This window comes from Vipera berus, assembly GCF_964194415.1.
Source record: "Vipera berus genome assembly, chromosome: 6".
NCBI classification, from domain to species: Eukaryota; Metazoa; Chordata; class Lepidosauria; order Squamata; family Viperidae; genus Vipera; species Vipera berus.
Window position 1 is genome coordinate 42,246,319 of NC_138208.1, and position 27,343 is coordinate 42,273,661.

General features: G+C 41.4%; 1 protein-coding gene across 2 annotated transcripts in view; it reads left to right on the plus strand.

Annotated features, from left to right (window-relative positions):
• The window catches only part of XPOT (exportin for tRNA), a 56,904-nt gene that overhangs the window by 27,142 nt on the left and 2,419 nt on the right, over positions 1-27,343 (plus strand). For both annotated transcript variants that reach the window (XM_081331633.1, XM_081331632.1), the window contains 17 exons: positions 3,855-4,039; positions 4,932-5,100; positions 5,719-5,955; positions 6,075-6,113; positions 6,681-6,743; positions 7,920-8,044; positions 10,130-10,271; positions 10,363-10,482; positions 10,648-10,742; positions 11,224-11,293; positions 14,655-14,893; positions 15,525-15,810; positions 17,228-17,417; positions 24,527-24,643; positions 24,818-24,933; positions 25,588-25,635; positions 26,975-27,046. In XM_081331633.1, coding sequence (XP_081187759.1) covers positions 3,855-4,039; positions 4,932-5,100; positions 5,719-5,955; positions 6,075-6,113; positions 6,681-6,743; positions 7,920-8,044; positions 10,130-10,271; positions 10,363-10,482; positions 10,648-10,742; positions 11,224-11,293; positions 14,655-14,893; positions 15,525-15,810; positions 17,228-17,417; positions 24,527-24,643; positions 24,818-24,933; positions 25,588-25,635; positions 26,975-27,046 — 2,313 coding nt within the window. The remainder of the gene's footprint in view (positions 1-3,854; positions 4,040-4,931; positions 5,101-5,718; positions 5,956-6,074; positions 6,114-6,680; positions 6,744-7,919; positions 8,045-10,129; positions 10,272-10,362; positions 10,483-10,647; positions 10,743-11,223; positions 11,294-14,654; positions 14,894-15,524; positions 15,811-17,227; positions 17,418-24,526; positions 24,644-24,817; positions 24,934-25,587; positions 25,636-26,974; positions 27,047-27,343) is intronic.

Sequence of the window (27,343 nt, forward strand, 5' to 3'; positions counted from 1 at the left end):
ACCTTGACATAATAAGTTGGCTTTTGCTGACAGTTTCATAATTAACTTGTTCTGTTAAACAAGGCATGTTTAGAAGCCATGTCTTTAAAATGGCATATTTAGAAACTGTAGAAAAGTCTGTCTCAACTTGGTACCATCTAGATGTCCTGAAATGTTTTCAGAATTTTTGTGCTGGGGAATTCAAGAAATTTGAGTCCCAATACACTTGCAGAATATTAGGTTGGGAGAAACTGCAACAGAGTTTGTGAAACAATATGAGCTCAGGGTCATATGTATAATAGAAGTAATTGTTAAATTTTAGATTATAGAAAAAGATAGTTTTAATTTCCACTTAAAAACACAAGAAACTGAAAAAAATATTTTATGTGTTGAACCACAGAAGCTGTTAAGGCTTGGTTCAGTTGTACAGGTCATAACAAATTGAGAAACTAGGGTTTCTACATCCACAGTTCAAATTGGTCTTTCAGGTTAACAGTGGATAGAGAAGAAGATATAGCTTCTAAAGTCACTTGCTAAAAATACTTCTGAGGAAATTTTGCCTAATGCAGCTATGAATCATTCGAGCCTCTTTAAATTCCATCTGCTATAATAATTCTGTAGGGAGACACACGAGAACCATAGTTCAAAGTCACTTCTTACAATTGTACCTGATGTAGTGATATCTGACATATATTGACAATAATACTCATTATTACAAAGAAACTCCATGTTTTTTAATATATAAGTTGTCTAATGTTGGTAAGTTAGCATACAGTTGCAAGAAAAAGTATGTGAACCCTTTGGGATTACGTGGAGTTTTGCATGAATTGGCCATAAAATGCGCTCTAAACGTCATGTAAGTCACAACAATAGAAAAACACAGTCTGCTTAAAATAATACTACACAAACATTAGCTGTTGTCATGTTTTAATTGAACATAAGATGGAAACATTCACAGTGCAGGGTGGAAAAAGTATGTGAACCTTTGGACTTAATAACTGGTTGACCCTCCTTTGGCAGCAATAACCTCAACCAAACGTTTCCTGTAGTTGCAGATCAGACCTACACAACGATCTGGAGTAATTTTGGACCACTCCTCTTCACAAAACTGTTTCAGTGTAGCAATATTCTTGGGATGTCTGGTGTGAATCGCTCTCTTAAGGTCATGCCACAGCATTTCAATCGGGTTGAGGTCAGGACTCTGACTGGGCCACTCCAGAAGGCGTATTCTGTTCTGTTGAAGCCATTGTTTTGTTGAATTACTTGTATGCTTTGGGTCATTGTCCTGTTGCATCACCCATCCTCTGCGGAGCTTCAGTTGGCGGACAGATGGTCGTACATTTTCCTGCAAAATGTCCTGATAAACTCTGGAATTCATTTTCCCATCAATGACAACAATCCGTCCAGGCCCTGGGGCAGCAAAGCAGCCCCAAACCATGATGCTCCCTCCGCCATGTTTTACAGTGGGGATGAGGTTTTGATGTTGGTGTGCTGTGCCTTTTTTTCTCCACACATAGTGTTGTGTGTTTTTCCCAAACAACTCAGTTTTGGTTTCATCTGTCCACAGTATATTTTGCCAGTAGTGCTGTGGAACATCCAGGTGCTCTTTTGCAAACTTCAAACGTGCTGCAATATTTTTTTTGGACAGCAATGGCTTCCTCCGTGGTGTCCTCCCATATACTCCATTCTTGTTTAATGTTTTCCTTATTGTAGATGTGTCAACAAAAATGTTAGCATGTGCCAGAGATTTCTGTAGGTCTTTAGCTGACACTCTAGGATTCTTCTTCACCTCATTAAGCATTATGCGCTGTGCTCTTGCAGTCATTTTTACAGGACGACCACGCCTAGGGAGAGTAGCAACAGTGCTAAACTTTCTCCATTTGTAGACAGTCTGTCTTACCGTGGACACATGAACATCAAGGCTTTTGGAGATACTTTTGTAACCCTCTCCAGCTTCATGCAAGCCAACAATTCTTGATCGTAGGTTTTCTGAGAGCTCTTTTCTGTGAGGCATGGTTCACATCAGACAGTGCTTCTTGAGACCAGTAAACCCAAAACAGGTGTGTGTTTTTAAAGGGCAGGACAGCTGTCAGCAACACATCCAATATCATCACACTGGTTGGAGTCAAGGTTGGCTCACTCCTGGCTCCAATTAGCTCTTGGAGAAGTCATTAGGCTAGGGGTTCACATACTGTTTCCACCCTGCACTGTGAATGTTTCCATCTTATGTTCAATTAAAACATGACAACAGCTAATGTTTGTATAGTATTATTTTAAGCAGACTGTGTTTTTCTATTGTTGTGACTTACATGACGTTTAGAGCGCATTTTATGGCCAATTCATGCAAAACTCCACATAATCCCAAAGGGTTCACATACTTTTTCTTGCAACTGTACATATTGATTAGAGTAAATAAATAAACAAGAAATGATGCAAAAATTAAACATTCTGCAATTCAGCCACACAGAGCTACACATACATTGTCACATGTAGTAAAATGTAACACCTTTCCACAAAAAGAAATAAAAACAAAAAATATACCCAGTGCAATAAAGTAAAAAGTACTTAAATAAATGGGCATACAAGAGAAGGGGCAGAAAGACAAACTAATTCACTTAGATTCACCAAATGCATAGACTGTAGCTGTCAAACATAATATAATACATGGATACTCCTACCCAACATGCTCTAAAGTAGAAGGTAATGTATACATATACTATCGGACAAAAATAATGCATAGAGATGTACAGATTGCAGCAGCAAGAGAAAAAAAGATTGGTAAGCACAGGGACTCCAGAAGATGGTAGAGGACAGGAAAGCCTGGAGGAACATTGTCCATAGGGTCGCGATGGGTCGGACACGACTTCGCAACTAACAACAACAACAACAAAGCACAGGGTGATGAAATGTGTCAAAGAGTTAAAAATTAAAATTAGAAGGCAAGAGAAAGCAGAGGAGCAAAGCAAGGAGAGAAAGATATTCAGAAACATGGAGGCATGCATTAAGGTAGAATATAAAAATCCCAGCTGCAAGCAGGGCAGGCAGTTAAAGAAAAAAGTAAGAGATATTTAAATGCATAGAGTATGGTGGAGAAGGAATGTGAAGTCATTAGGCTAGGGGTCCACATAGAGCCTTGGTGGAGCAATGGGCTAATGCCTCCTTAAGTAACACCAGCTGCCTGCAATTAGTGCAGGTTCGCATCCCACCAGGCTCAAGGTTGACTCAGCCTTCCATCCTTCCGAGGTAGGTAAAATGAGGACCCAGATTGTTGGGGGCAATTAAGCTGACTTTGTAATAATGCCGCTTGGGTGTGTGTGTGAAAGCCCTAATAAGCAGGCATATACATAGAATGAAGGCTACTGCTAAGCTTGTAAGCCGTCCTGAGTCTTCGGAGAAGGGCGGGATATAAATGGAATTAAAAAAAAAAAAAAAGATTGTTGGGGCTGGGAGTACAGTTAACCAATCAACACCACAGCTCCTTGATAATCTATCCCGGCAATGCTGCTTTGGGTAAGGCCACACTGGGAGAGAGACTCAAGCCTATGTGTTTGGTATGAGGCCCAAAGCAGGGACCTTTAGACTTCCTCTCTTTTACATGCACAGACCACTATTAGAATTTTTTTAGATGCATTTCATCCCTAATATGTGATTTTTTAAAACATTAATGGAACATGTCATACAAAGTTGGAGATAAATACTAAACATTTGAAATTACAGAGTAGTGATGAAGAGACATCAACCACATAGATGCATTTTATGATGAACATTAGGTTACTGCTAACTATTAACTGCCCCAATGTTTTCAATTTTCAAAAAACAGAAACAGGCACCTCAGTCTTTACTACTGAAGATTAACATCCTTATTATACCTATAGGAGGCTCGCAGAAATACTCTAATAAAGGATACTATGAGGGAGCAATGCATTCCAAGCTTGGTTGAATCATGGTATCAAATCTTGCAAACATATCAGTATACAAATTCAGAATTGACGTGTCAGTGCCTTGAAGTAGTTGGAGCATATGTCTCTTGGATAGATTTGAGTCTAATTGCAAATGAAAGGTAATGCTCTTATTCATTCACTAATGAACTTACTGTGTGATAAAACTAGTGAATTTTTAGGGTAACCACTATTAAAAAATAAACCTTTTTGTAATTGTTTGAAAAAATAGCCACTTTAAAAATAATTAACTGTTTTGCAAATATAAAAAAAGGTAAATGTTCCCCCGCACATTCGTACTAGTCATTTCCAACTCTAGGGGCCGGTGCTCATCTCCGTTTCAAAGCCGAAGAGCCAGCGCTTGTCCGAGGACATCTCCGTGGTCATATGGCCGGCATGACTAGACACCAAAGGTGCACGGAATGCTGTTACCTTCCCACCGTAGTGGTCCCTATTTTTCTACTTGCATTTTTACGTGCTTTCGAACTGCTAGGTTGGCAGAAGCTGGGACGCGTAACAGGCACTCACTCTGTTATGTGGCACTTGGGATTCGACCCGCCAAACTGCCGACCTGATCGACAAGCTCAGCGTCCTAACCCACTGAGCCACCGTGTCCTATACTTTTTGCAAACATAGTGAAACCTAATTTTAAAGTGCTATTTGTGGGTAGACTGTGTCTATTATTTCTGAATATCTGTTAAATATAGCAGTATCTCATTGCGGTAATTTACAACACTTCTATAATTATATCATTTTATGTTATTTGCATGCTATTATGCAAATAGCATAAATTGACACAGATGTAAAGTTAAAATGGAATTATTGTAAATTTAATTTAATATATATAAATATATATATAATTTAATATATATAAATCTACAAAAACATATATATATATATAGTATATAGCTTTTGTATTTCTTATACAAGAATATAAGCATAGGCTGATAATGTGAAATTTACTGTTAAATTCTGTTTTTATCCACAAAGCAAATTTTTTGTCTTTTTTTTTAGGTTTATAAATATGCTGCTAGGTCACATGTCCATAGAGGTTTTACGAGAGGAAGCATGTGACTGCTTGTTTGAAATTGTAAATAAGGGAATGGATCCAATTGATAAAACTAAGTTGGTAGAAACTTTGTGTCAAGTTTTGCAGTCTGCTGGCCTATTTATAGTTGATCAGGTTAGTTATTTTTAGTGAAAGAAATGTTATATTATTATGATTTGTATGACTGTTCATGTTTTCAGTACTTGTAAAAGTCATTTATCTTGTTTGTTCTAAACTGCATTTTATGGTAGCTACCCCAGTAGTTTAACACTGCTTATTTCTTTTCATCTGTGATAAGGCTCCCATTATCCAGCTTCAGTGTACAATACTCCGTCTAGTTTCTCCATACTATATAATTAAGTTTGTCAGCTGAGCAGATTTGGGTAGGGAGGATGTTTACATTTTTCCGTTTCCACATGCTGACATGGGTTTTGTGTATATTTGGGTAAAAAGTATTCAATGTGTAAAAGAATTGGGAGTACTGTAAATCCAGGCCACAGCCACTAACATCATTATAAAACTTGATTTTTGAAAGTGGTCTTTTGGAAAATAATAATGCTAACAGATTTTATTTATTGCCATTTCATCTAGTAAGTGCAACAAGTATTGCTGTCTTAAGTGATCATTTTGATCCTTAGTAATCTATTATAACAGTATCCATCATGGAGATTTTAATTTTTACAGGGATATAATTTGTGACTCAAGTTGTTTATTTTTCTTTTAAAGTGTTTAATTAATGTTTAACCTTTACAGGAAGAAGATGTAGACTTTCTAGCTAGATTCTCTAAACTGATAAATGGAATGGGGCAGGCATTGATAGCTAGCTGGTCTAAACTTGTGAAGATTGGAGATTTGAAGAATGCTCAAGATACTCTGCAAGCAATTGAAGCAAAAGTGGCTCTAATGTTAAAACTTTTGATTCATGAAGATGATGATATATCTTCAAATATAATAGGATTTTGTTATGATTATCTGCACATATTGAAACAGGTACATTTATGAAATTTTGCATTCTGAAAAGTCCCATTTTTTCTCAATCCTTTCAGCATTAATATGTGCACATTGCTTGAGACATTTCAAAACTAGGCTTTGTTTCTTTTATTTTGTAGCTCCCTGTGCTTTCAGAACAACAAAAAGCTAATGTAGAGGTAAGAATAATGAAAGACCTTTTTGAAGATCTTTGTTTCACTATTCAATGAATCTGCCATGGGAAACCATTAACATATTTTAACATTAAGAATTTAAATTAAAAAAATAAAATAATCCCCAAAGTTATTTAAATTCTTATCAGATAACTTTTTTTACCAACAAGTCATGAAATCATTATATGTTCTTTAATTTAGAGGAGGACCCCTTCTTCCAAATGCAGCTGTTATGCCATTTTAATAGGTAATATGATAAAACTGGTATTTTCTTTCACACTGTTTCCATCACCAGTTGAGCACAATGACTGATGGGGGGGGAACCTTCAAGTCATAGTTTTTATGACAAGAGAAGCAAGCGTTATTTTGATTTCTATGAAGCTGAATGTCTTGCACTTGAAATTACTATTTCTTTCATTGATAGTGGTACAGTATAAAACAGCGCTCATAGAGATTGCTTTAACAGTATTTCATTACTTCTGCATTATTTCTATTGAATCTCACTGCTTTTATTATTTTAATAAGTAGAAGCTTATATTAGATGATAACTTTATCACTGATTTATCTTTCTAGGCAATTATGCTGGCAGTAATGAAAAAATTAACATACGATGAAGAGTACAACTTTGAAAATGAGGTTAGAAGTCACATTTAGATAATTCAGTGACAGTTTCAGTTCTTGTGGCGCCTGTTTCTCATTCCACCTAGCCATCTAGCTCCAGAAATTGTAGTTTTGGATTAATCTGGATACTTTTCAGAGATACCCCATTATAACTTATGCTGCACTATTCCAAAATAAAACATAACCACATTATAGGTTCAGGATACAGACAGTGGACTCATTAGTGCTCTTGCTTCATCTTTCCCAGTGTCATTCCAGAGAGCTGAGAATGAAGCAGCATTCTTTCAAAGCATTGTAGCCCTGTCCAAAATGGACTGATTTTTCAGCAAGACAGATAAAGACCATTACAAAACAATGTCCCAGCAAGATTCTGAAGAATGCAACAGTCGACCAACGACAATTAATAGGGATGAACAGTTTCCATTGTATGTTTCCACTGGCGGAGAAAACTGTCAGTACTACAGTTTTGTCACTAAAAAAAATCAGAATTTCAGGACATTGTTAAGCTAGACTGACTTGTCAAATGCTTATGAAGACCAATAACAGGAATTAGAGGCAATAATATGTAAACCTTTCTTTTGGGAAGTTAGATTGGAACATGCTTGTCAGTAGTCTTGAAAAGAGTATGACCTTTTTATTAGTAAGTTTCTAACAAAGGTAGAAACAATTTTGATGTAGATAATTATTTTAACATTCTGATCTAAAAATTTTAAATAATTTTCATAAGCATGTTTTAGAAATGAGAGATATTTGATCCTTTGGGTTCTTCTTCTTCTATTTCATACCCACCAGTCATTAGCATGCATGGCACAAGAGGTCAAGTTCCTGTTTTAAATTAACAATAAAAGGAACAGGAACAACAACAGTCATTTTGGTGTAGTGGTTAAAAGTACCAGGCTGGAAACCAGGAGACTATGAGTCTTTTCTTGCCTTGCGCACAAATCACATCCAAAAATGTGGTCAATAAAAGTGTGTGGACTTGTCCATCTAGTCATCAAGAATCAAGAGAGACAAAAGCATTTATGTAGTTGCAATCTAGCAGGACTACTTTCACAGAGAGTAAGATTACAGGCTACAAGGATAATGGATTTACTAAGCTATGCTTATTAATCATCTAGCAAGAAATGCCTTGTAATATCTAAATGCTAGTATATTATGGGACTAATCTGTTCATACTATGTACGTCTATAGGGTGAAGATGAAGCCATGTTCGTAGAATATCGGAAACAGCTAAAACTGTTGTTAGATAGACTTGCACAAGTCTCACCTGAATTACTATTAGTTTCTGTTCGCAGAGTTTTTAACACTACATTGCAGTAAGTTTCAAATGAATTTCTGATAGTTTTCATTGCCAGTAATAAAATGCTTTCTTTTGAGTGACAGTTTCCATTGATACTTAAGACATGCTTTCCAGTTGGCTGATTAGTAATGACTACCGTGTTTCCCTGAAAGTAAACCCACCCCTGAAAGTAAGCCCCAGTTGATTTTTGGGAGGCGGGCTTAATATAATCCCTCCCCTGAAAGTAAGCCCTACTTAAGGGCTTGCATGAACGGCCTCTGTGATGAGGTGAAGCTGATGGGGGAGGGGGGATGTGTTATACCAGTTCCTTACCTCCATCCCGGCTTGTTCCGTGGCCTCATGGCAGCAAGGTGGCAAATGGCTGGTTTTGGTGTGACGTTGCCGCTGGCCGTGGCCATTTGCCCCCTCGCATGTCACACACAGTGCCACAGCCATGAGGCTGTGGAACAAGCCAGGCGGAGGTGAGGAACTGGTATACTGGTTTCTTACCGCTGCCCGGCTTGTTCCACAGCCTCATGGTAGCAGCATTGGGCAGAAGATGGCAAACAGCTGGCTTTGGCGTGACATGGCTGTTTGCCACCTCACGCATTGCGCCCAATGCCACTGCAATCCAGCTCAGCCAAAAGTGGCAGTGGAAAAAGTGGGGCAGCTCCCTCCTCACCTGCCCATTCAGTTACAACTTTGGTGGCTCTCTAGGCAGAGCTGCGAAGTTCTCTGCTGAAGTGGGCGGTCAGGCCATTGACGAGCAATGCAGCTCAGCAGAAAGCAGCCTCGGAACAGGTGGGGCAGGTAAGGAAAGAAATCCTCACTTCCCCCCAGAAATTGCCTTTCTTTCCTTACCTGACTCCCAGCCCCATGCTGTTTCACCTTTGCGATCCGCTGCTGCCATGTGCAGGGAAACGAAGGTTTTTTTGGGGGAAAGAATGGTCAGTCAATTCCAACTTCGCAATCTTGTAGGATTATCGGTAAAAAAAAAGTTCCATCAGACTTTCAAACTTCTTGAAATCTTACGAGAAGTTAGTCTGATGGAACTTTTTTCTTTTTTTACTGATAGTCCCACAAACATGCGGCGAAGGCTGAGAAGTGAATTGAGAAACGGAATGCAGCTCAAAGGCAAGTTACTAAAAAAAACACTTGGAGGAGGTGAGGGCCTCTGGGCGGGTGCGGCAACCTTACCCTACGTGGCTTCGGTAGGTGTCTGGCAGGGAGGGAAGCAACTGGTTTGCCACCATGCTAGCTCCGCCACGTTGCTTCTCTACCCCATGCACAGGCCTTGCCCCACCCCTGCCTGCTCGCGGCCTACTGGTGCCGGTACCAGCAAAAAGTAAGCCCTCCCCAAAAGTAAAACACTGTGCTTACTTCAGAGCCCAAAAGAAAGTAAGACAGTGTCTTACCCTCGGGGAAACACAGTACATTTTAGTACCCAAAATCTAATTACTGGAACTATAATGTAGATACGGATTTCATAGAGTTTTTTTGCCATGTAATTCCTTTTTAAGGAACTATTCATTCAATTAACCTAAATGGGGAAAAACCTGTTAAAGGCAATACATTTCTCCCACTGTGTCTTCACTGTGATCTGAAAGAAAGAAAAAGAAATGCTCTTGCTAGTAAATTGGAAAGAATTAAGTAGCTTCAGCTTCAAAAATACCTGGCAATTTAAAACACAAGCACAAAATTTTAATGTGGGAGAAAGAGGATTGCACACAACAAACAGGAAGAATTAATTTTATTATAATATTAATGCCAAATTAAGTTTCTTCTTGTTCACATGAAAAATATTTGAATAATCCTCCCTCTTTTATGGTTCATATTCTGTAGTGCATACTATAATAAAATATATAGAGTTTATACCAAATTAATCAAATTTCAAATTTTATTATCCATTATCACCATAAGCAACAACTGGTGACTTGGAGACAGTTTGCCCGAAAGATAGAAGACAGGTTTGGAGAAGATTGATATAGTTCATAATCCCATAAATTAATTGTTAATGCTTAATTTATCTGTTGATGAAACATTTATGTTTTTATATGTATATTTAATACAGCCAAATTCTAATAAATTATAATTCCATATTTTTTTCTATCCTTTTTTATAGGAATTGGCAAACCAAACCGTTTATGGAAGTAGAAGTAGCAATAAGATTGTTGTACATGTTAGCTGAAGCTCTTCCAATATCTCATAGTGCTCACTTTACAGGTGATACAAAAGCTAGTGCTTTGCAAGATATGATGCGGACTGTAAGTGTGAATCAAAATTGGTGTAATTTGTTATAATTTTTATATTAACAAAATTGACTCAGTCATTTTTCTCTTTTCCTTTTCTCTTTAGTTAGTTACATCAGGTATTAGCACCTACCAGCACACATCAGTAACTCTGGAATTCTTTGAGACTGTGGTCAGATATGAAAAATTTTTCTCTCTGGAGCCTCAGCACATTCCAAATGTTTTAGTAAGTTCATACTAGATAGCTATTTGTTTATGCAATTATCAATAATATGGCATTTCTTTTATTCTATTAAAAAGTTGAAAAATATTGGATCCTTTTAGTAATCAATTTGTCTCTTTTAGTTTGTTAGAAATTCAACTCACTAAATTGTTCCCTTTTAAATTGCAGATAGCATTCTTGGATCACAGAGGTCTTCGCCATACTAATCCAAAAGTACGAAGCAGAATAGCATACCTTTTTTCCAGATTTGTCAAATCGCTCAAGTAAGCTTAATGACAATTAAGTCATTTAATAAAAGTGAACATTCTGAATAGAATATGATGGGTTTGGTACACGAAGGAGACTGTTAAATATATTCAGAAGAATGTTTTTCCAGCACAAATAATAGAAGCTTATCTTAATTTTTAAGACTGATTTTTACCTCCAAAGACTAAAGTCATTAATTTATAATTTACTTTTCTTTACAACTATAAATAATTCTAAAATCTATACATACTGTAGTGGTATAATTCCAAATCATGATTTTCTTATCTCCACATTAATGAAAATCTAATGTGATATGATGATCAATTCGGTAAATACTGGGTCTCTTTTGTTCTGCCATTGGGTTACAAGATAGGATCACATAATTGGTGCTGTAATTTCTAACTGAGAAACTTTAATAGGGGTATTGTTGAATTTTAATATTGGAGTTATTTAATGTATTTATAAGTGTGTAATGTGGTTTACATTCTTATCCTTTAGTAAACAAATGAATCCTTTTATTGAAGACGTATTAAACAGAATACAAGACCTGCTAGAGCTTTCGCCACCTGTAAGTTTTTTTTATATGTAACAGCTTATTAGTTTTCTAGTTTTACAATTAAGTATTTAAAAAGCAACATGGTGACTGGGTTAATCAATAGTTCAATAACACATAAATCTTTAGTATAAATCTCAAGTTACAACATCAGATATTTCCTCTCTTTTTCCCTTAATATCTACTATCTCATATTAGGCTAATACAGTTATTATTATTATCAACTAAGTAAAAACATCTTTGTTACATTTATCAATAATTGTTAGCTTATACATATCTTAATTGTGTTGGCATTCAATCTTTATATACAATCAATGTCCTGTTATTGCTTTCTTCCCAAGCTTTAATTTCCCATCAATATTCAAATTAACATTTGGTATTTATAATTTCCAAGCTTTAGGTAACCAAAGTTTCCCTTATCTCAACTTCTTCCTTTTTCCCTTTTCATAACAAAATCTAATATTCTAAATACACATCTATTTAAATATAGTCTTGTTCTGTTTTCTAAACATTATCTATTTTCCACCCTATTAAAACAAGTAATTAATAATACAGTATCCCCTCTAATAATTCAAAACCATTATATGTATTGTGTGGGTTAACCAATAAATCAGTAATATACATAAATTTTTTCATTTAGGTCTAATTTTAAAAAGCTCAAATACTCCCTCTCTTTTTCTGGCAATATCTATTATCTCATATTGGGCAAACAGAATTCTAATTTTCAACCGATTTCCCAATATTTTATATTAGGTGACCAAAATTTCCCTCATCTCAACTTCTTCCTTTTTCCGTTTTCATACCGAAGTCTATTAGTCTTGTTACACATCTTACCTATTCAATTATAATGTTATTTTCTAAAAATTATCTATTTTCCACCATATTCAACCCTCTACCTCTAGTTAGTAATATGATATCCCCTCTAATAAATCAAAACCCTTATTTTCTTCAGCCTTACTCTGGCTTTCTTCCTTTGCCAACTAACCTTCCAAGTCAATGCTTTTGAATCATCAAATAGTTCTCCCTCTGTTGTTATATATATTATTTGGAATAAGAAAGACCATTTGGTTGCATTTTTTTGGAAGAACTAGCCGATTTGTATTCATTAGATTGCCTCCCTTTTACTCCAATTTCCCACAATTGTCCTGATAGATTTATTTTCAATCTGTTCTTCTTCCTTTTCCTCAAATTTCTTCTGATTTTCAAAAAAGTTTTTTCCATTTTCAATGTTGTCACTCCCTTTTCTGATTTTTCCGTTGGCTGGATCTGTTGGTCAATTGAGTCCTCTGTATTAGTGTTTAGTTGTTCCACTTCTGTTATTTTCCGCATTGTTAGTTCTTTGGTTGTAGTCAAGATCTGGCTTTGTATATTTAAGCTGGCATCTTGTTCCTATATGTTGCATCTTGTCACAAGCTGAAAGAATGGTTTTGTGTATTGATTTCAACATGGAAAGGATTTTTTCCTGATCTTCATCCATATTCTCTTGATAGTATGTTAAGTTGAAATCTTTAGAAGCAAACGTTAAAATAGTTTTTTATAGCCAGTTATGCAACATCTATTTCACGTGTTATAGGTGGTCTTTATAGTAGAAATTGTTTGTCAAGTAACAGTTTATAGTCCAAGGTATTCCATCATCTCATATAATAACATATGCTTCTCATGTAAAGAAATAGGAAAGCAATTCCCCACATATAGCTCTGAAAGTCAGTAAAAGTTTACATTCATAGTTCAAGCAGGCCAGATATGCCGCCCAGAAGTTCCTTCTTTGCAGCTGAGTTTTCAAAGGTGGTAGCTGTCAAGGTCAGAGAAGTTTTTTCTGGAGTTTGGGCTTCAAGCCAAGTCTCTCTTAGTCAATAACAAGTTGGAATACCATACTTTGCCTCAAGTTGTCACCGATGCCGTTTAAAGCTTTTTAAGTCCAAAATTTTTATGATAGTTTTTCAAGTCTTTATTTCTTTTTTTAGATAAAAAGAAACGTCTCCAGTAAGAATAGGAAAACTTTTAGTCCCCAAGTTTCAAAAGCATATACATCCAATTTGATTAGAATTGTTCTTATAGTTTCTCTGTTTCCCCTGGGTAGTTAGTCGCCACCTTTCTTAGAGGGTGGGGTAGAAATTCCCTTCCCTCTCTCCTCACAGGGGAAAAAAATACTTTGGGCATCTTTTACAGGAAAAAATACTTAAATTCTTAAAGAGAAGATCATATCTCACCCAGTTTCATCCGTGTTGCTTTAAAGGTGCTTGGTGGTGATTTTGACTTTGGCTGTCAGCAGCTTAGTGATGAGCCATATTGCTATGGCCGGTCTTTCCCCTGCCGGTTTGGAGGGCTTCCCTGGATCAAACGGAAGGGCCACTGCCCTCCCATGATCAAGTGAGGGTCCCCTCCTTGCTCGTCGCCCCTACAGGGCGACTTTTGACCCTTTCCAGGGTCCCCCAGTGGGACGAATTCGGACGTGAAAGACGGAGCTTGTTTTCCAGCGTCCGCAGCACTGCGTTGGCAAACCAGCCACCTGTAAGTTTTTTGTATTGCCTTTAATGAAGACTGCAGACTTGTGGACTGCTGAACGAGGGAGGGAGAGTTTAGTTTACTGAATTTCCACTTAAATATTGGAGATAGTTAATAGAATTTATATATTTATAATGGATCTTTTTTTTGAAAAAACAAAGTGGCAAACATGGAGATCTGCCCTTGTATTATCTCTATAATACAACCTATTGGTCTTGTAATCATCTGATGAGCTCTGTAAATAAGAATGGACTTGAAACTGGATCTCCCTACCTCAAGCCCATCATTTTAATCTGTTCCATATTGGTTTCTAATATATACATATATTTGATTTATATGTTCATCAGGTAAGAACATTATCTCAAATTAGCCACATATAATATGCTTGGTTTGTATTGAGAGAGACTAAAACTGGTCTCAGGTTTACAAGATTATAGCCACAATCCATAGTACATCAATAGAGTATTGAAATGTAATATTTCTATAATAAAGTTACTGTAATTAGAATATGCAGTTATAAGGGAGCATTTTCAAATAAATCATGGCTACACTAGTTAACAACAATCATATGGCATTTGGTGCAAGATGTTACAGGGCAAGGCTAGGCAACCTCTGCTGTTTTATGACTCATGGACTTCAACTCCCAGAATTCCTGAGTCAGCTGAGTCTGGGAGTTGAAGTCCATGAGTCATAAAAGACCCAAGGTTGCCTACCCCTGTTGGGTGTTGTGTGCAATTTAGATTGGTTTGGGGGTTTTGTTATAAAACTTGGGGAGACTGTAGAACTCAGCAAGCAGAATAATTAGAAAATTTTTCTAGTTCTAGGAAAAAATATTTAATGTTAAATACTCTTCTCTTTTTCTGGGTTCCAGGAGAATGGTTACCAGGCTTTATTAAGCAGTGATGATCAACTTTTTATTTATGAGACTGCAGGAGTATTGATTGTGAACAGTGAATACTCTACGGAACGCAAGCAGGCATTAATGAGGAACCTTTTGACTCCTCTAATGGAGAGATTCAAAGTGCTGCTAGAAAAGCTTGTGATGGCACAAGATGAAGACAGACAGATGGGATTAGCTGATTGCCTATATCATGCAGTAGGCTTTGCAAGGTGGGATTTGTGTAGCCTATTTGAAATATTTAAAAGTAGTGTAGTTGTCAGCATAAAAATAGCAGGTTAGAACTAAACTTGTTTTTACATTGTTAGTTATTACTTCAGCTCTTCCGTTCAAGGTGTTCTACCTCCACTTAGCTTGGCCAACGTCTGCAGAAAGATATTATGATAGATCTAGTGAAAGCCACTGAGTGGTCCAGAAGAATCAAGAAGGCTACTGTCCTCCATCAGTCTGATAAAAATCATCAGTTGGGGTTAACAAGGCAATGCCCAAACCCAGCTGAAATGGAACTAGGAAATCTATTTTTTCGAAAAGTTTCTGGATCTAAACAGCTATCACACACCTCCACCTCTTGTGCAAGAAGAGTATGTTGGCTATAATTGTAATGATAAAATAAGGCTATAATTGTTCAGATCTTCTGAATCCAATGATATTTTAGTACCTCTTGTTCAGAGAAATTTATATTCTCCTGGACCAAGCTGAGTATCTCTCTGCTGCTGCTGTATGAAATAAACCATTTGTGTAAAGAAAAAGACAATCCAACTTATTTCAGATTATTCATCCTAGGAAGCTATTTTATATGGCATACCAAAACCATGGTGTAATATATCTTTTTTATTTGCATAGTCGTACTAGCAAAGCTTTCAGCAATAAGCAGACAGTTAAACAATGTGGATGCTCAGAAGTGTATCTGGACTGCTTACAAACATTTCTACCAGCTCTCAGCTGCCCCTTGCAGAAGGAAGTTCTTAGAAGTGGTGTACGCACTTTTCTTCACCGAATGATTATTTGTTTAGAGGAAGAAGTTCTCCCATTCATTCCTTCAGCCTCTGAACATATGCTCAAGGATTGTGAAGCAAAAGATCTTCAAGAATTTATTCCCCTCATAAATCAGATCACAGCAAAGTTTAAGGTAAGAGTCTATCTTAAATGTCTTGTCTTTTTGTATCTACAAATTTAATAAAATAGCTGCTCTGAGGAAAATCCATTTTAAAAAATGGTTATTATGTTGGTCGCAGCTAGTTACAAAACATTCATTCCATATACTAATATTATTAAAGTAATCCTAAAAGAAAAATTGCCAAAACCTAGAATGCAAGGCATATATGGCACCTGACCTTCATATATTATCAAAATACTAAACTTCTATTCTGAATTCACCATTTGTTGCTGTTGAGACTAAATGAGAAACAAATAGTTCATGAGTATCTAGCAACACCTCCACATTGGAGACTGAAACCACTTCATGTCATGGATCCCTCAGAGGCTGGTTTGGAGGAGGAGGAGGAGGAAGAGTTGGAGCGGGGAACATCCAACAGGGAAGGCAGGCCAGAGACTGAGGATGATGCTGTCCCGACCCCCTCAGGCATTGGATGTGGTTGACCAGACGGAGAGCTGCTTGCCTGTACAGACCCAGGAGGATTGGCTGCTGACTGGCAGTAGTGCTGATAGGCAGCCAGTCTCTGACAGGAACAGCTGCCTGCTTCACTCCCTCCAAGGGCCAGGAGAGTGGAATGTAGGCAAGCCCAAAGAAAGGCTGCAAGGCTACTCAGGAGGAGGTCCTCCACCCCTCCTCACAAGGGACACCTGGAGGGGAGTAGCTGTGGGGAGCTAGTCTTTGCTAGGAACAATTGTTTTGGTTTACACTTGCCTGGTTTTTACTCGTACCTGTTGCTCTTTGCCTTGCCTTGCTTGGAAGATTGCTTTTTGCATTTTGTTTTGGACCTCGCCCTTCTCTGGTGGCTACATTTGGTCTTTGCTTCACTGGGGCTTTGGAAATGCTTCTTTTCTGGGATTTGTTTCTTGTCCTGAGGACTGCCCTTGTATTGTGCCTGGACCCTGCCTGCTGGATTGGACTTGGAACTCTAGACCTTGCCATGTGAGCGTGCTCCTACTCTGTGGACTTTCTTGGTACTATAGGGGCTGTTGTTTGGGGATCTATAAGGGTGGCTGCCTTCAAGGCAGCATGAGAGTGGAGCCTTACTGGTTGTTGAAGGGACATTGGCGGGAACTTTTAAGAGAAATAAAGAACTCTTTAGACCTGCCTTGCATTAACCACCTGGGTCATAACACTTTAAACCATGCTGTTAGTGGTCCAGGGTGCAGACAAACCACATTGTTTCCATCTTAGCCTGGTTATAATAATATAATGTCAATGCACAAATAGGAAATGATTAAGGAATACAAAGTTAATACAAGCCATGAAGTTACAGCTGAACTTAATTTTATGGAGCAGTTACAGACTGTTTTTATAACTTTTTCCATTTTTATTATTGTATTATGTATTTATTCATCATAAACTTAATTAGCCATATTTTTCATATCTATAGACCCAGGTCTCTCCATTTCTTCAGCAAATGTTTATGCCATTACTGCATGCTATTTTTGAAGTCTTGCACCAGCCTGCTGAAGATAACGACCAATCTGCTGCTTTAGAAAAGCAAATGTTGCGAAGAAGTTACTTTGCCTTTCTACAAACAGTCACTGGCAGTGGAATGAGTGAAGTCATAGCAAATCAGGGTAAGATGAGAGCCTGTTTTCAAACTTTAATTATAATAAAATTAGAAAACTAGGGTTGGGGAATGCCCTACTCATCAATTTTCTTTGTTAGGCGGCACATTTTGTGAATGGCAGTTTCCTCAAAATAAATATATTTACTTTTATGGCCTTTTGTATTGCTAGATTGCAAATGACTTTTTTTACTATAAAACATATCTCCTTTTTTAAATAGACTTTAGGGATTGTTATTTTTATTTTTTAACATGCAGAGAGGAAAGAGTGGTGGAAAAACTGTGTGTGTATAAATAGATTTTAAAGGCATATGTTTTTAAGAATGCTATTGTTGCTATGGAATAATGTTGATCCATTAAGATCAGAAAACCGGTTTCCAGGCAAAAAGTAGTCTCAAAACTGCAAATCTAGAGTGATGTTGTTTCCATCATAAAAGATATACTGTAAAACTCCTCATGCTTATCACCTACATAATTCTTCATATATTGATAACATTCCAAAGTTGAAGAGTATAATCAAAATTATTTTCATACAGTATCTTTAAATTGTACTACTTTTTCCAAGAAGGGACGCGGTGGCTCATCGGGTTAGGACGCTGAGCTTGTCGATCGGAAGGTCGGCAGTTTGGCGGGTCGACTCCCGAGTGCCGTGTAGCAGAGTGAGCGCCTGTTACTGGTCCCAGCTTCTGCCAACCTAGCAGTTCGAAAGCACGTAAAAATGCAAGTAGAAAAATAGGGACCACTGCGGTGGGAAGGTAACAGCGTTCCGTGCGCCTTTGGCGTCTAGTCATGCCGGCCACATGACCACGGAGACGTCCTCGGACAAGCGCTGGCTCTTCGGCTTTGAAACGGAGATGAGCACTGGCCCCTAGAGTCGGAAACGACTAGCATGCATGTGCGGGGGAACCTGTTGTGACTCAGGGCCAGCCTGTGGGTCCGACAGCCGGCTCTGATGTATCGGATGACTCTGAGGGGGAGGAGGGAAACGAACCGGCTGATGATGGTTTGGAGGAGGGAAACGAACCGGCTGATGATGGTTTGGAGGCTTTGCAGAGTCCTCAGCCGGGGACCTCTTCTCAGCTGCGTGAGCCCGAGAGTGCGGAGGAAGATGACCCACAGCTGGCCCTGTTCAAGGACGCCCGACGCAGGAGGCAGTCAAGCAGGAACAAACAAAGAAAGGCTGCAGGACTCCTCGGGAGGAGGCACAGGGAGACCACGCCCTGAGCTCTCTATAAAAGGAGTGTTTGGGGAGGGGCTGGTTGCTGAAAGCAACTTTTCCGCTTGAGAAGACAAGCTCTAGTGTTTTTGTTAACTGCGTAATTAAATCTTGGCAGAAGCCTTTTAGCCTTGGACGCTTTCCAGTCTCTTCTTTTTGAATAGGGGTTGCGAGAAGAGGGCTGGTTCAGAACAGTTTGCTTTCAGCCACCCACCCCTTATTACTTCGATGGAGCAGCTTCTTGCCGAGAATGCCCAGCTCAACCAGCAACTCACCTTGCTGGCCACTCAGGTGGCACAACTGCAGGCTCAGGTACATGCTGCCCCCCCACCCAGGAGGAAATGTCAGATAGCTATGCCGGATAAATTTGCTGGTAAACCAGAACTGTTTCCTGCCTTCCTGGGACAATGCTAGCTTTATATCAGCGTGAGAGCAGCTGATTTCCCCACTGACCGAGATAAGGTGGGATTCGTGTTGAGCCTTCTGTCGGGAGATGCAGCTCGTTGGGGCACGCCTCTGTTGGCACAGCCTAGCCCTTTGTTGGATAACTTTGGGGGGTTTTGTGACCATATGCGCCTCATGTACGAGGACCCGATTAAGGCGCAGACTGCCACCCGACGCCTGAAAGCTTTGAGGCAGGGTCAGCGCCCTCTACAGGCCTATATCAGCGATTTCTGGCTGCTTAGCCAGGATTCCGCCTGGAATGAGGCTGCGCTCGTGGATGCCTTTCAGGATGGCTTGTCAGAGGAGATGTTGGATGAGCTGGCCCGCGTGGACATTCCCTCAGACCTGAATGGGCTGATCCATCTTTGTCTGCGGATCGATGCCCGGCTGCAGCAGCGTAAGAGTCGCCGTGCCACCCCACAGACCCCTGCCGCCCCTGTTGTGCGTGAGCCCCCAGTCCAGAGGGAGGAGCCAATGGAGCTGGGTGCCGCCAGGTCCCGTCTATCGGTGACGGAAATGGACAGACGACGATCGGAGGGGTTGTGTTTTTACTGTGGGGACCCTGGACATTTGGCTGCTTCTTGCCCGAAGAAGCGTCAGCGGGCGTCAGTGACCAAGCCGGCCCTGAGGAAGTCCCCTGCTTTGCTGTCGGGAAACGGCCCGAGCCCGATCTAGACGGTGTGAACGATCGGGCGAACCACAACGGCCACGCCGAGCGACGCCGTTCCGACGGTGCCTGTGAACCTCCACGGCATTTGATTTTGGAGGCACGACTGATCCTTCCTGGCAAGCCAGAGGGGATTCCGGTCCATGCCTTAATTGACTCTGGGGCTACCACTAACTTTATGGATTCGGCCTTTGTGGCCAAATGGGCTGTTCCCCAGTGTCCAGTGGATCCGCCCATGCTTGTGGAGACCATCGATGGTCGAGTGCTCCTGTCCGGGCCTATTACGGCCGCCACGCAACCCGTGTGTATGGCCATCAGTACCCATGTGGAGGCCATTCAGTTCTACATCACTTCGGAACTGCACTTCCCCGTGGTCTTGGGACTGGCGTGGCTCCGGGCGCATGATCCACAGATCTATTGGTCTCAGAACTTGGTCACCTTCCCAAGTTTGCAGTGCGTGGACCACACCCGCCATATCTGTGCCGGCCAGGTGGAGGGTTCCCCAGGGGTTTCCTTGCCTCCCGAACTGTCCGACTTTGCTGACGTGTTCAGTGAGTCAGAGGCGGACCAATTACCCCCGCACAGGCCCTACGACTGCTCCATTGACCTAGTCCCTGATGCGCCTCTCCCAGTGGGGCGTTTGTACTCCATGTCGGAGCCCGAGTTGGCTGCATTGCGGGACTTCCTGACAAAGAACTTGGCTCGTGGTTTCATCCGGCCCTCGTCCTCGCCAGTGTCTGCGCCCGTGCTCTTCGTCAAAAAGAAGTCGGGCGAGTTACGACTTTGCTGTGACTACCGGAAACTCAATGCCATCACGGTGCGTAACCGCTACCCGCTGCCCCTCATCCCCGAGCTCTTGGACCGACTCCGGGAGGCTAAGATCTTCACGAAACTGGACCTGCGTGGAGCTTACAACCTCGTCAGGGTTCGGCCGGGTGATGAGTGGAAGACGGCGTTTGGTACTCGCTATGGACATTTCGAGTACACGGTGATGCCGTTTGGCCTGACCAACGCCCCCGCTGTGTTTCAGCATTTTATGAACGACATCTTTCGGGATCTGTTGGACCAGTTTGTTGTGATTTACCTGGACGACATCCTGATTTACTCCCCGTAGCGTGAAGCGCATCATCAGCATCTCCGTCAGGTCCTGCAGCGCCTCCGGAAACATCGGCTGTTTGCCAAGTTGGAGAAGTGCCAGTTCTACCAGGTGACCATTGATTTCTTGGGCCACCGCATTTCTCCTGAGGGCATCGCCATGGAACCGAGTAAAGTTGAGTCGTTGCAGAGTTGGCAACCCCCGCGTCGCGTGAAGGATGTTCAGCGACTTCTTGGATTTGCCAACTACTATCGGACATTCATCCCTGGCTTTGCTGCCTTGACAGCCCCCCTCACCCGGCTCCTGCAGAAGAAGACTCGGTTCCAGTGGAACGCCCCCGAACAACAGGCGTTCCAAGCTTTGAAGGACGCCTTCATGAAGGAGCCCATCTTGAAGCATCCTGACCCGCAACGGCCGTTTGTCGTGGAGGCGGACGCCTCCGACATTGCCATTGGGGCCGTGTTACTCCAGGCAGCGACGCCCAACGGTACCCTTTTCCCTTGCGCGTATCACTCTCGGAAATTGAACCCCTCAGAGCGCAACTATACCATCTGGGAGAAGGAGCTGCTGGCCATCAAGGCAGCGTTCGAGGCTTGGAGGCATCATCTGGAGGGGGCGCGGCATCAGATCGAGGTCCGGACGGACCACAAGAATCTGGAAAGCCTGCAGACCGCTCGGAATTTGAACCAACGCCAGATCCGGTGGTCCCTCTTCTTTGCGAGGTTTGACTTCCGGGTGCGGTACATACCAAGCGGGCACAACCAGAGAGCGGATGCTCTGTCCAGGAAGCCCGAGTACACCCGAGTGGAAGACAAGCTTCCGCCCAGGACAGTGATCCCCGTCGAGTCTTTTGCTGCGGTGCGGGAGCCGGTGGATATACGGGCTCGGATCCGGGAGGCGCAGCAGCAGGAGGCGTGGGTGGCTCAGCGGAAGGAAGAGGTGGGGCCAGATTCGCCTTGGTCGGTCACGGATGGACTCCTGTATTATCGTGACCGGCTCTATGTTCCAGGAGGGCCACTCAGGGGACTCGTCCTCAGCCAATGTCATGATAACCCGGCTGCGGGGCATTTTGGCCTGTTCAAGACTCTGAACCTGGTCTCCCGTACCTTCTGGTGGCCCCGAGTCCGACACGATGTCCAGTCTTATGTCACCTCCTGCGTCCCATGCAGGCAGGCCAAGTCAGCGACAGGGGCCCCGCCTGGTTTACTGCAGCCTTTGCCAACGCCCAAGAGACCCTGGGGGGCTGTGTCCATGGACTTTCTGACGGATCTACCCCCATCCTCCGGCTTCACGACAGTGTTTGTGGTGGTGGACATGTTGACCAAGATGGCGCACTTCATCCCCTGTCGCGGCTTACCGTCAGCTCGCGCCACTAGTCGCATGTTCATCCAACAGGTGTTCCGGCTGCACGGCCTTCCCGATAGAGTCGTCTCCGATAGGGGGGCCCAGTTTACAGCCCGCTTCTGGCAGGAGTTGATGCGGGCGTTGGACATTAAGGTTTGCCTCTCGTCCGCGCATCATCCTCAGACCGACGGGGGTACCGAGAAGGTCATCGGCATCTTAGAGCAGTATCTGCGCTGCTACGTTAACCTGCAGCAGGACAATTGGGTGGACTATTTGGCCATAGCCGAGTTTGCCTTTAACAACTCGCAGCACACCTCCACGCAGATGACACCGTTCTTGGCCAACGTGGGTTATCACCCCCGGTTTTTCCCCCTTTCTCCCGTGGACTCACCGGAGCCGGCAGCGAACGAATTCATGGCGGAGTTACAGGCAATCCATCGGTTGGTGCGACGGCAGCTGGAGAAGGCCAAGGCCGACTACAAGAGGTTCGCCGATCGGTCGAGAAGGGATACGCCTCCACTATCGGTGGGGGATCGGGTCTGGCTGTCCACCAGGAACCTGCCATCCACTCGGCCGGCGAGGAAGCTGGACCACCGTTACCTTGGACCGTTCCCAGTCGAGGCCGTCATCAACCCGGTCGCCTATCGTTTAACTCTGCCACGTTCCCTGCGCGTGCACCCCGTCTTCCATCGGTCCTTGCTGGTCCCCGAACAACCGGCCTGTCCACTTCGCCAGGCGGAACCTCCACCATCAGGAACTCGTGATGGAGGCAGCACCCCCGAGTACGAGGTCGCCAGCATCAGGGATTCCCGCTGGCTGAAAGGTCGCTTCCAGTACCTGATCGAGTGGAAAGGGTACGGGCCGGAGGACTTCACATGGGAAGACGCGACCGCCGTTCATGCCCCTGCATTGGTGACTGCTTTTCACGAACAGTTTCCATCCCGACCGCATCCGGATCGGCAGACCCGGGGGAAGGGCCCTGCGGTGCGGGATAGTGTTGTGACTCAGGGCCAGCCTGTGGGTCCGACAGCCGGCTCTGATGTATCGGATGACTCTGAGGGGGAGGAGGGAAACGAACCGGCTGATGATGGTTTGGAGGAGGGAAACGAACCGGCTGATGATGGTTTGGAGGCTTTGCAGAGTCCTCAGCCGGGGACCTCTTCTCAGCTGCGTGAGCCCGAGAGTGCGGAGGAAGATGACCCACAGCTGGCCCTGTTCAAGGACGCCCGACGCAGGAGGCAGTCAAGCAGGAACAAACAAAGAAAGGCTGCAGGACTCCTCGGGAGGAGGCACAGGGAGACCACGCCCTGAGCTCTCTATAAAAGGAGTGTTTGGGGAGGGGCTGGTTGCTGAAAGCAACTTTTCCGCTTGAGAAGACAAGCTCTAGTGTTTTTGTTAACTGCGTAATTAAATCTTGGCAGAAGCCTTTTAGCCTTGGACGCTTTCCAGTCTCTTCTTTTTGAATAGGGGTTGCGAGAAGAGGGCTGGTTCAGAACAGAACCTTTACCTTTACCTTACTTTTCCCAAAACCATGTTACATATTTTTTTCATGTAACCCAGTGGCTAGTCCTGTTATTTTAGGTTTTTATTTCCTCCATATTTTTACACTTGCTGCATATGAAGATGACAACCACTCCTTTTTAAACATTCATTGATGTGTCCAATGAACAAAAAATGCATTGAATTAACATCATCTTAAAATAATAAAGTAAAAGGTAAAGAAGTCCCTGCAGATTTTATTCCACTAGTTGTTGCTAGCTATAAGGGGGCGGTGCTCATCTCCGTTTCAAGGCCATTGAGTTAGTGCTGTCCAAAGAGATTTTTGTGGTCATATGTCCAGCATGACATCACGGAGCGCTGTTACCTTGCAATTGAAGTGGTACCTATTTATCTACTCACATTTGCATGCTTTCAAACTGCTAGGAGGTCTTAACTGCTGAGTCACCACACCATCCTTAACCACTGAGCCACTGCATCCAGAGATATATTTAATATTCTTTGTACTTTATGACCCATGAATATTTATATAAAAAAGATTTATCTGCAGTTTTCAAACCAGAATTATCCCAAAATGTAAGTTTATTATTTGAATAAGGCTGAAAATTAGGACTTTTAATTCTGGAAGCACTATATGATTAAGATTAAAAGAGAACCAAGCCCTGGATGATACAGCGCCATGAATAATTCAGAACAGGATTGAACTGAACTATTTAATGAAATAGTTCTTAAATTTATTTATGGACATTTTGCATCCATTTATATGTAGAAAACATCTCTGTCTTTGTAAATAACTTTATGATTCAGAAGAATTAATTACGTATTACTAAATTCTATTGTCTCTCTCGTTTCTAGGTGCAGACAATGTGGAGCACGTGCTGTTCACAATCATCCAAGGAGCAGTTGACTATCCCGATCCTATTGCTCAGAAAACTTGCTTTATCATTCTTTCAAAATTGGTGGAACTTTGGGGTAAGCCTCCATTCATATTTTAATGGTTTAAACTGAATGCATTTTTACTGTGTGCATTCAGATGAGCGTATTTGATAGTAGGTTGATAGTAGGTTGATGTAATAATGCATTATTGCAAGCCTATTTACTAAATAGTGGATGAAGGAATTGATTAGAACACTCGTATTTTTTTAGGAGGCAAAGATGGACCTGTTGGTTTTGCTGACTTTGTCTATAAACATATTGTTCCTGCATGTTTCTTAGCACCTTTGAAACAAACATTTGACTTAGCAGATGCACAGACAGTATTGGTAGGTATTCTATCATATGATTTTATTGAGAAATTGCTGAATGTGTTTATGCTATTTACTGGTGATTTACCTGGAGTTAAATGAAAACTAGGAATCTTGGATAACATTTGTTGCCCAGAAAAATATAGCAGTCAATTTTCATAACCTCTGAATTCTGCTCAAATGTAAAAGCTTAAAGAGTTATCTCAGTAGCTTTCCAGATTTTTTGTGTATGAGTTATATTCACAACTACTTAGTAGCATTAAAATACTGTTTCTATGACACGTAGACAGGATTTCTGCTGAATTTCAAACTGCCATGTTTGGGATTTGGATCTCACCAGGGTTTCTGTGTAGACTAAACCCTGCTCAAAAAGTGTTGGACTTTAACTTCAAAAGATATTCATGATACATGGAAATTACATTTCCACTCCAAAGCATGGCTTCAAACACCTAAAAAATCCTTTGTCTGCAAGACTTTATAATAATGGTAGAATTTCCATCTGAATAGATGAAACAGATGGCTGCCATAGAAACACTTAACACACGAGGTTGTTAAATAGCTTAGATCTTTTAAAGTTGAACATGTCATTTTTTCACATAAAACTTAAATTACAAACATTATACTGTAATATTCAAATATTTGAATTGAAATCCCTTTGTTTTGTTTTAATAGGCTTTATCAGAATGTGCAGTGACATTAAAAACAATTCATGTCAAAAGGGTAAGGAACCTGAAAATAATATTTTATTTGAAACTTGTCTTACTGAGGAATTTTGGATAACATATTTTGACAGTTTTCCTCCATTTTAATTTCCAATTTTGTTCTGGAAATAGCACCATCAGAAAACCAGATAGCAAAGTGAAACCTGTGTTTCTCTGAAAATAAGACCCGGCTGGTCTTATATATATTTTTGCCTCCAAAAGAGGCAGCAGGTCTTATTTTCTAGGAATGTCTTACCTTAGAACCGTCGCAGCCAGGCCTCCCATGCCCTCACACCTGTTGCGCCACTGCCCGAATTCTTCTGCAACCATGTGGTGCATCGTGATGGGCACAACCAGCCTCGCAAGCTCCTGCCGTGAGCGGTGGCACTGGCACAATCGGCATAATGAGCCATGCGGCCTTCTGCAACTGGCGCCAGCAGTGTAATCGGCGTGATGAGCCTCATGGCCTCCTGCCACAACTGGCAGTGGCACAATGTGGCGTGTGGCCACAAGCAGTTCGAAAAGAACTCAAGCAGCAGCGCAACAGGTGTTGGTGCCTGGGAGACCTGGCTGCAGCGGTCCTAAAGTAAGTGGGTGCCGGGCATGTGGGGCACCTCCAGCTACCCATCCCCACCCTAGCTTGATTTTTATGCTTGTGCCTTACCCCAAAACTAGGGTTTATTTTGGGGGTAGGCCTTATATTGGGTGCACGTATAAAAATCAAGCTAGGGCTTATTTTCAGGCTTGTTTAAGCTTAATTTGCATAATGGCTGATTGCAGAACTAGTGAATTTTCTTTATTTATTTTATTTATTTTTATTTTAATTCCATTTATATCCCGCTCTTCTCCGAAGAGTCAGGGCGGCTTACAAGCTTAGCAGTAGCCTTCATTCTATGTATATGCCTGCTTATTAGGGCTTTCACACACACACACCAAGCGGCATTATTACAAAGTCAGCTTAATTGCCCCCAACAATCTGGGTCCTCATTTTACCTACCTCGGAAGGATGGAAGGCTGAGTCAACCTTGAGCCTGGTGGGATGCGAACCTGCACTAATTGCAGGCAGCTGGTGTTACTTAAGGACACTTAAGGAGGTACCACATATAATTGCAAGGAGCACTTTTTTGTCAGAATATCTCTTTAGAATTTTTATATTAAAAATGGTAAATTTCCAATCTGTCACAATGATTAAAAGTGACTGAAATGTCTTTTTATTTTTTTTTATAGTCTTCAGTCTTGATTGGCATTAGTCTTAATCTGTAATTTTGTCAACATGTTGTAATCAAATAAAATGGAGCATATTTGAAATAATAAAATATCTAATCACTGTCAAAACACCTATGTATTTTTTTTCCTAGGGGCTTGAATGTATCCAGTATTTGCAACAGGAATATCTTCCTTCATTGCAAGTAGCCCCTGAAATAATACAGGTTAGAGGGTTTTTTATCCAGTACATGTGGCCTTGGCAGTAGACGGATATATTCTGAAGCTGATTTAGTTTAAAATATAAAAGTCTTACAGTTTTTCATTCTAGAAGTATTGGCTCAAGTAATTGCAAGCAGGTTATTGGTCTTTGGAACAGTGTATTAATCTGAGTTTTTAAGGAATCAATACTAACTGTCCAAATAGATAACCAAATTACATGAAAAATTGTAATACATTACTGATCCTGGTTGACCCTGGTTCAGTGACTTGAATCCAGATTTTTGTCTTCTGTCTCCTCTCAT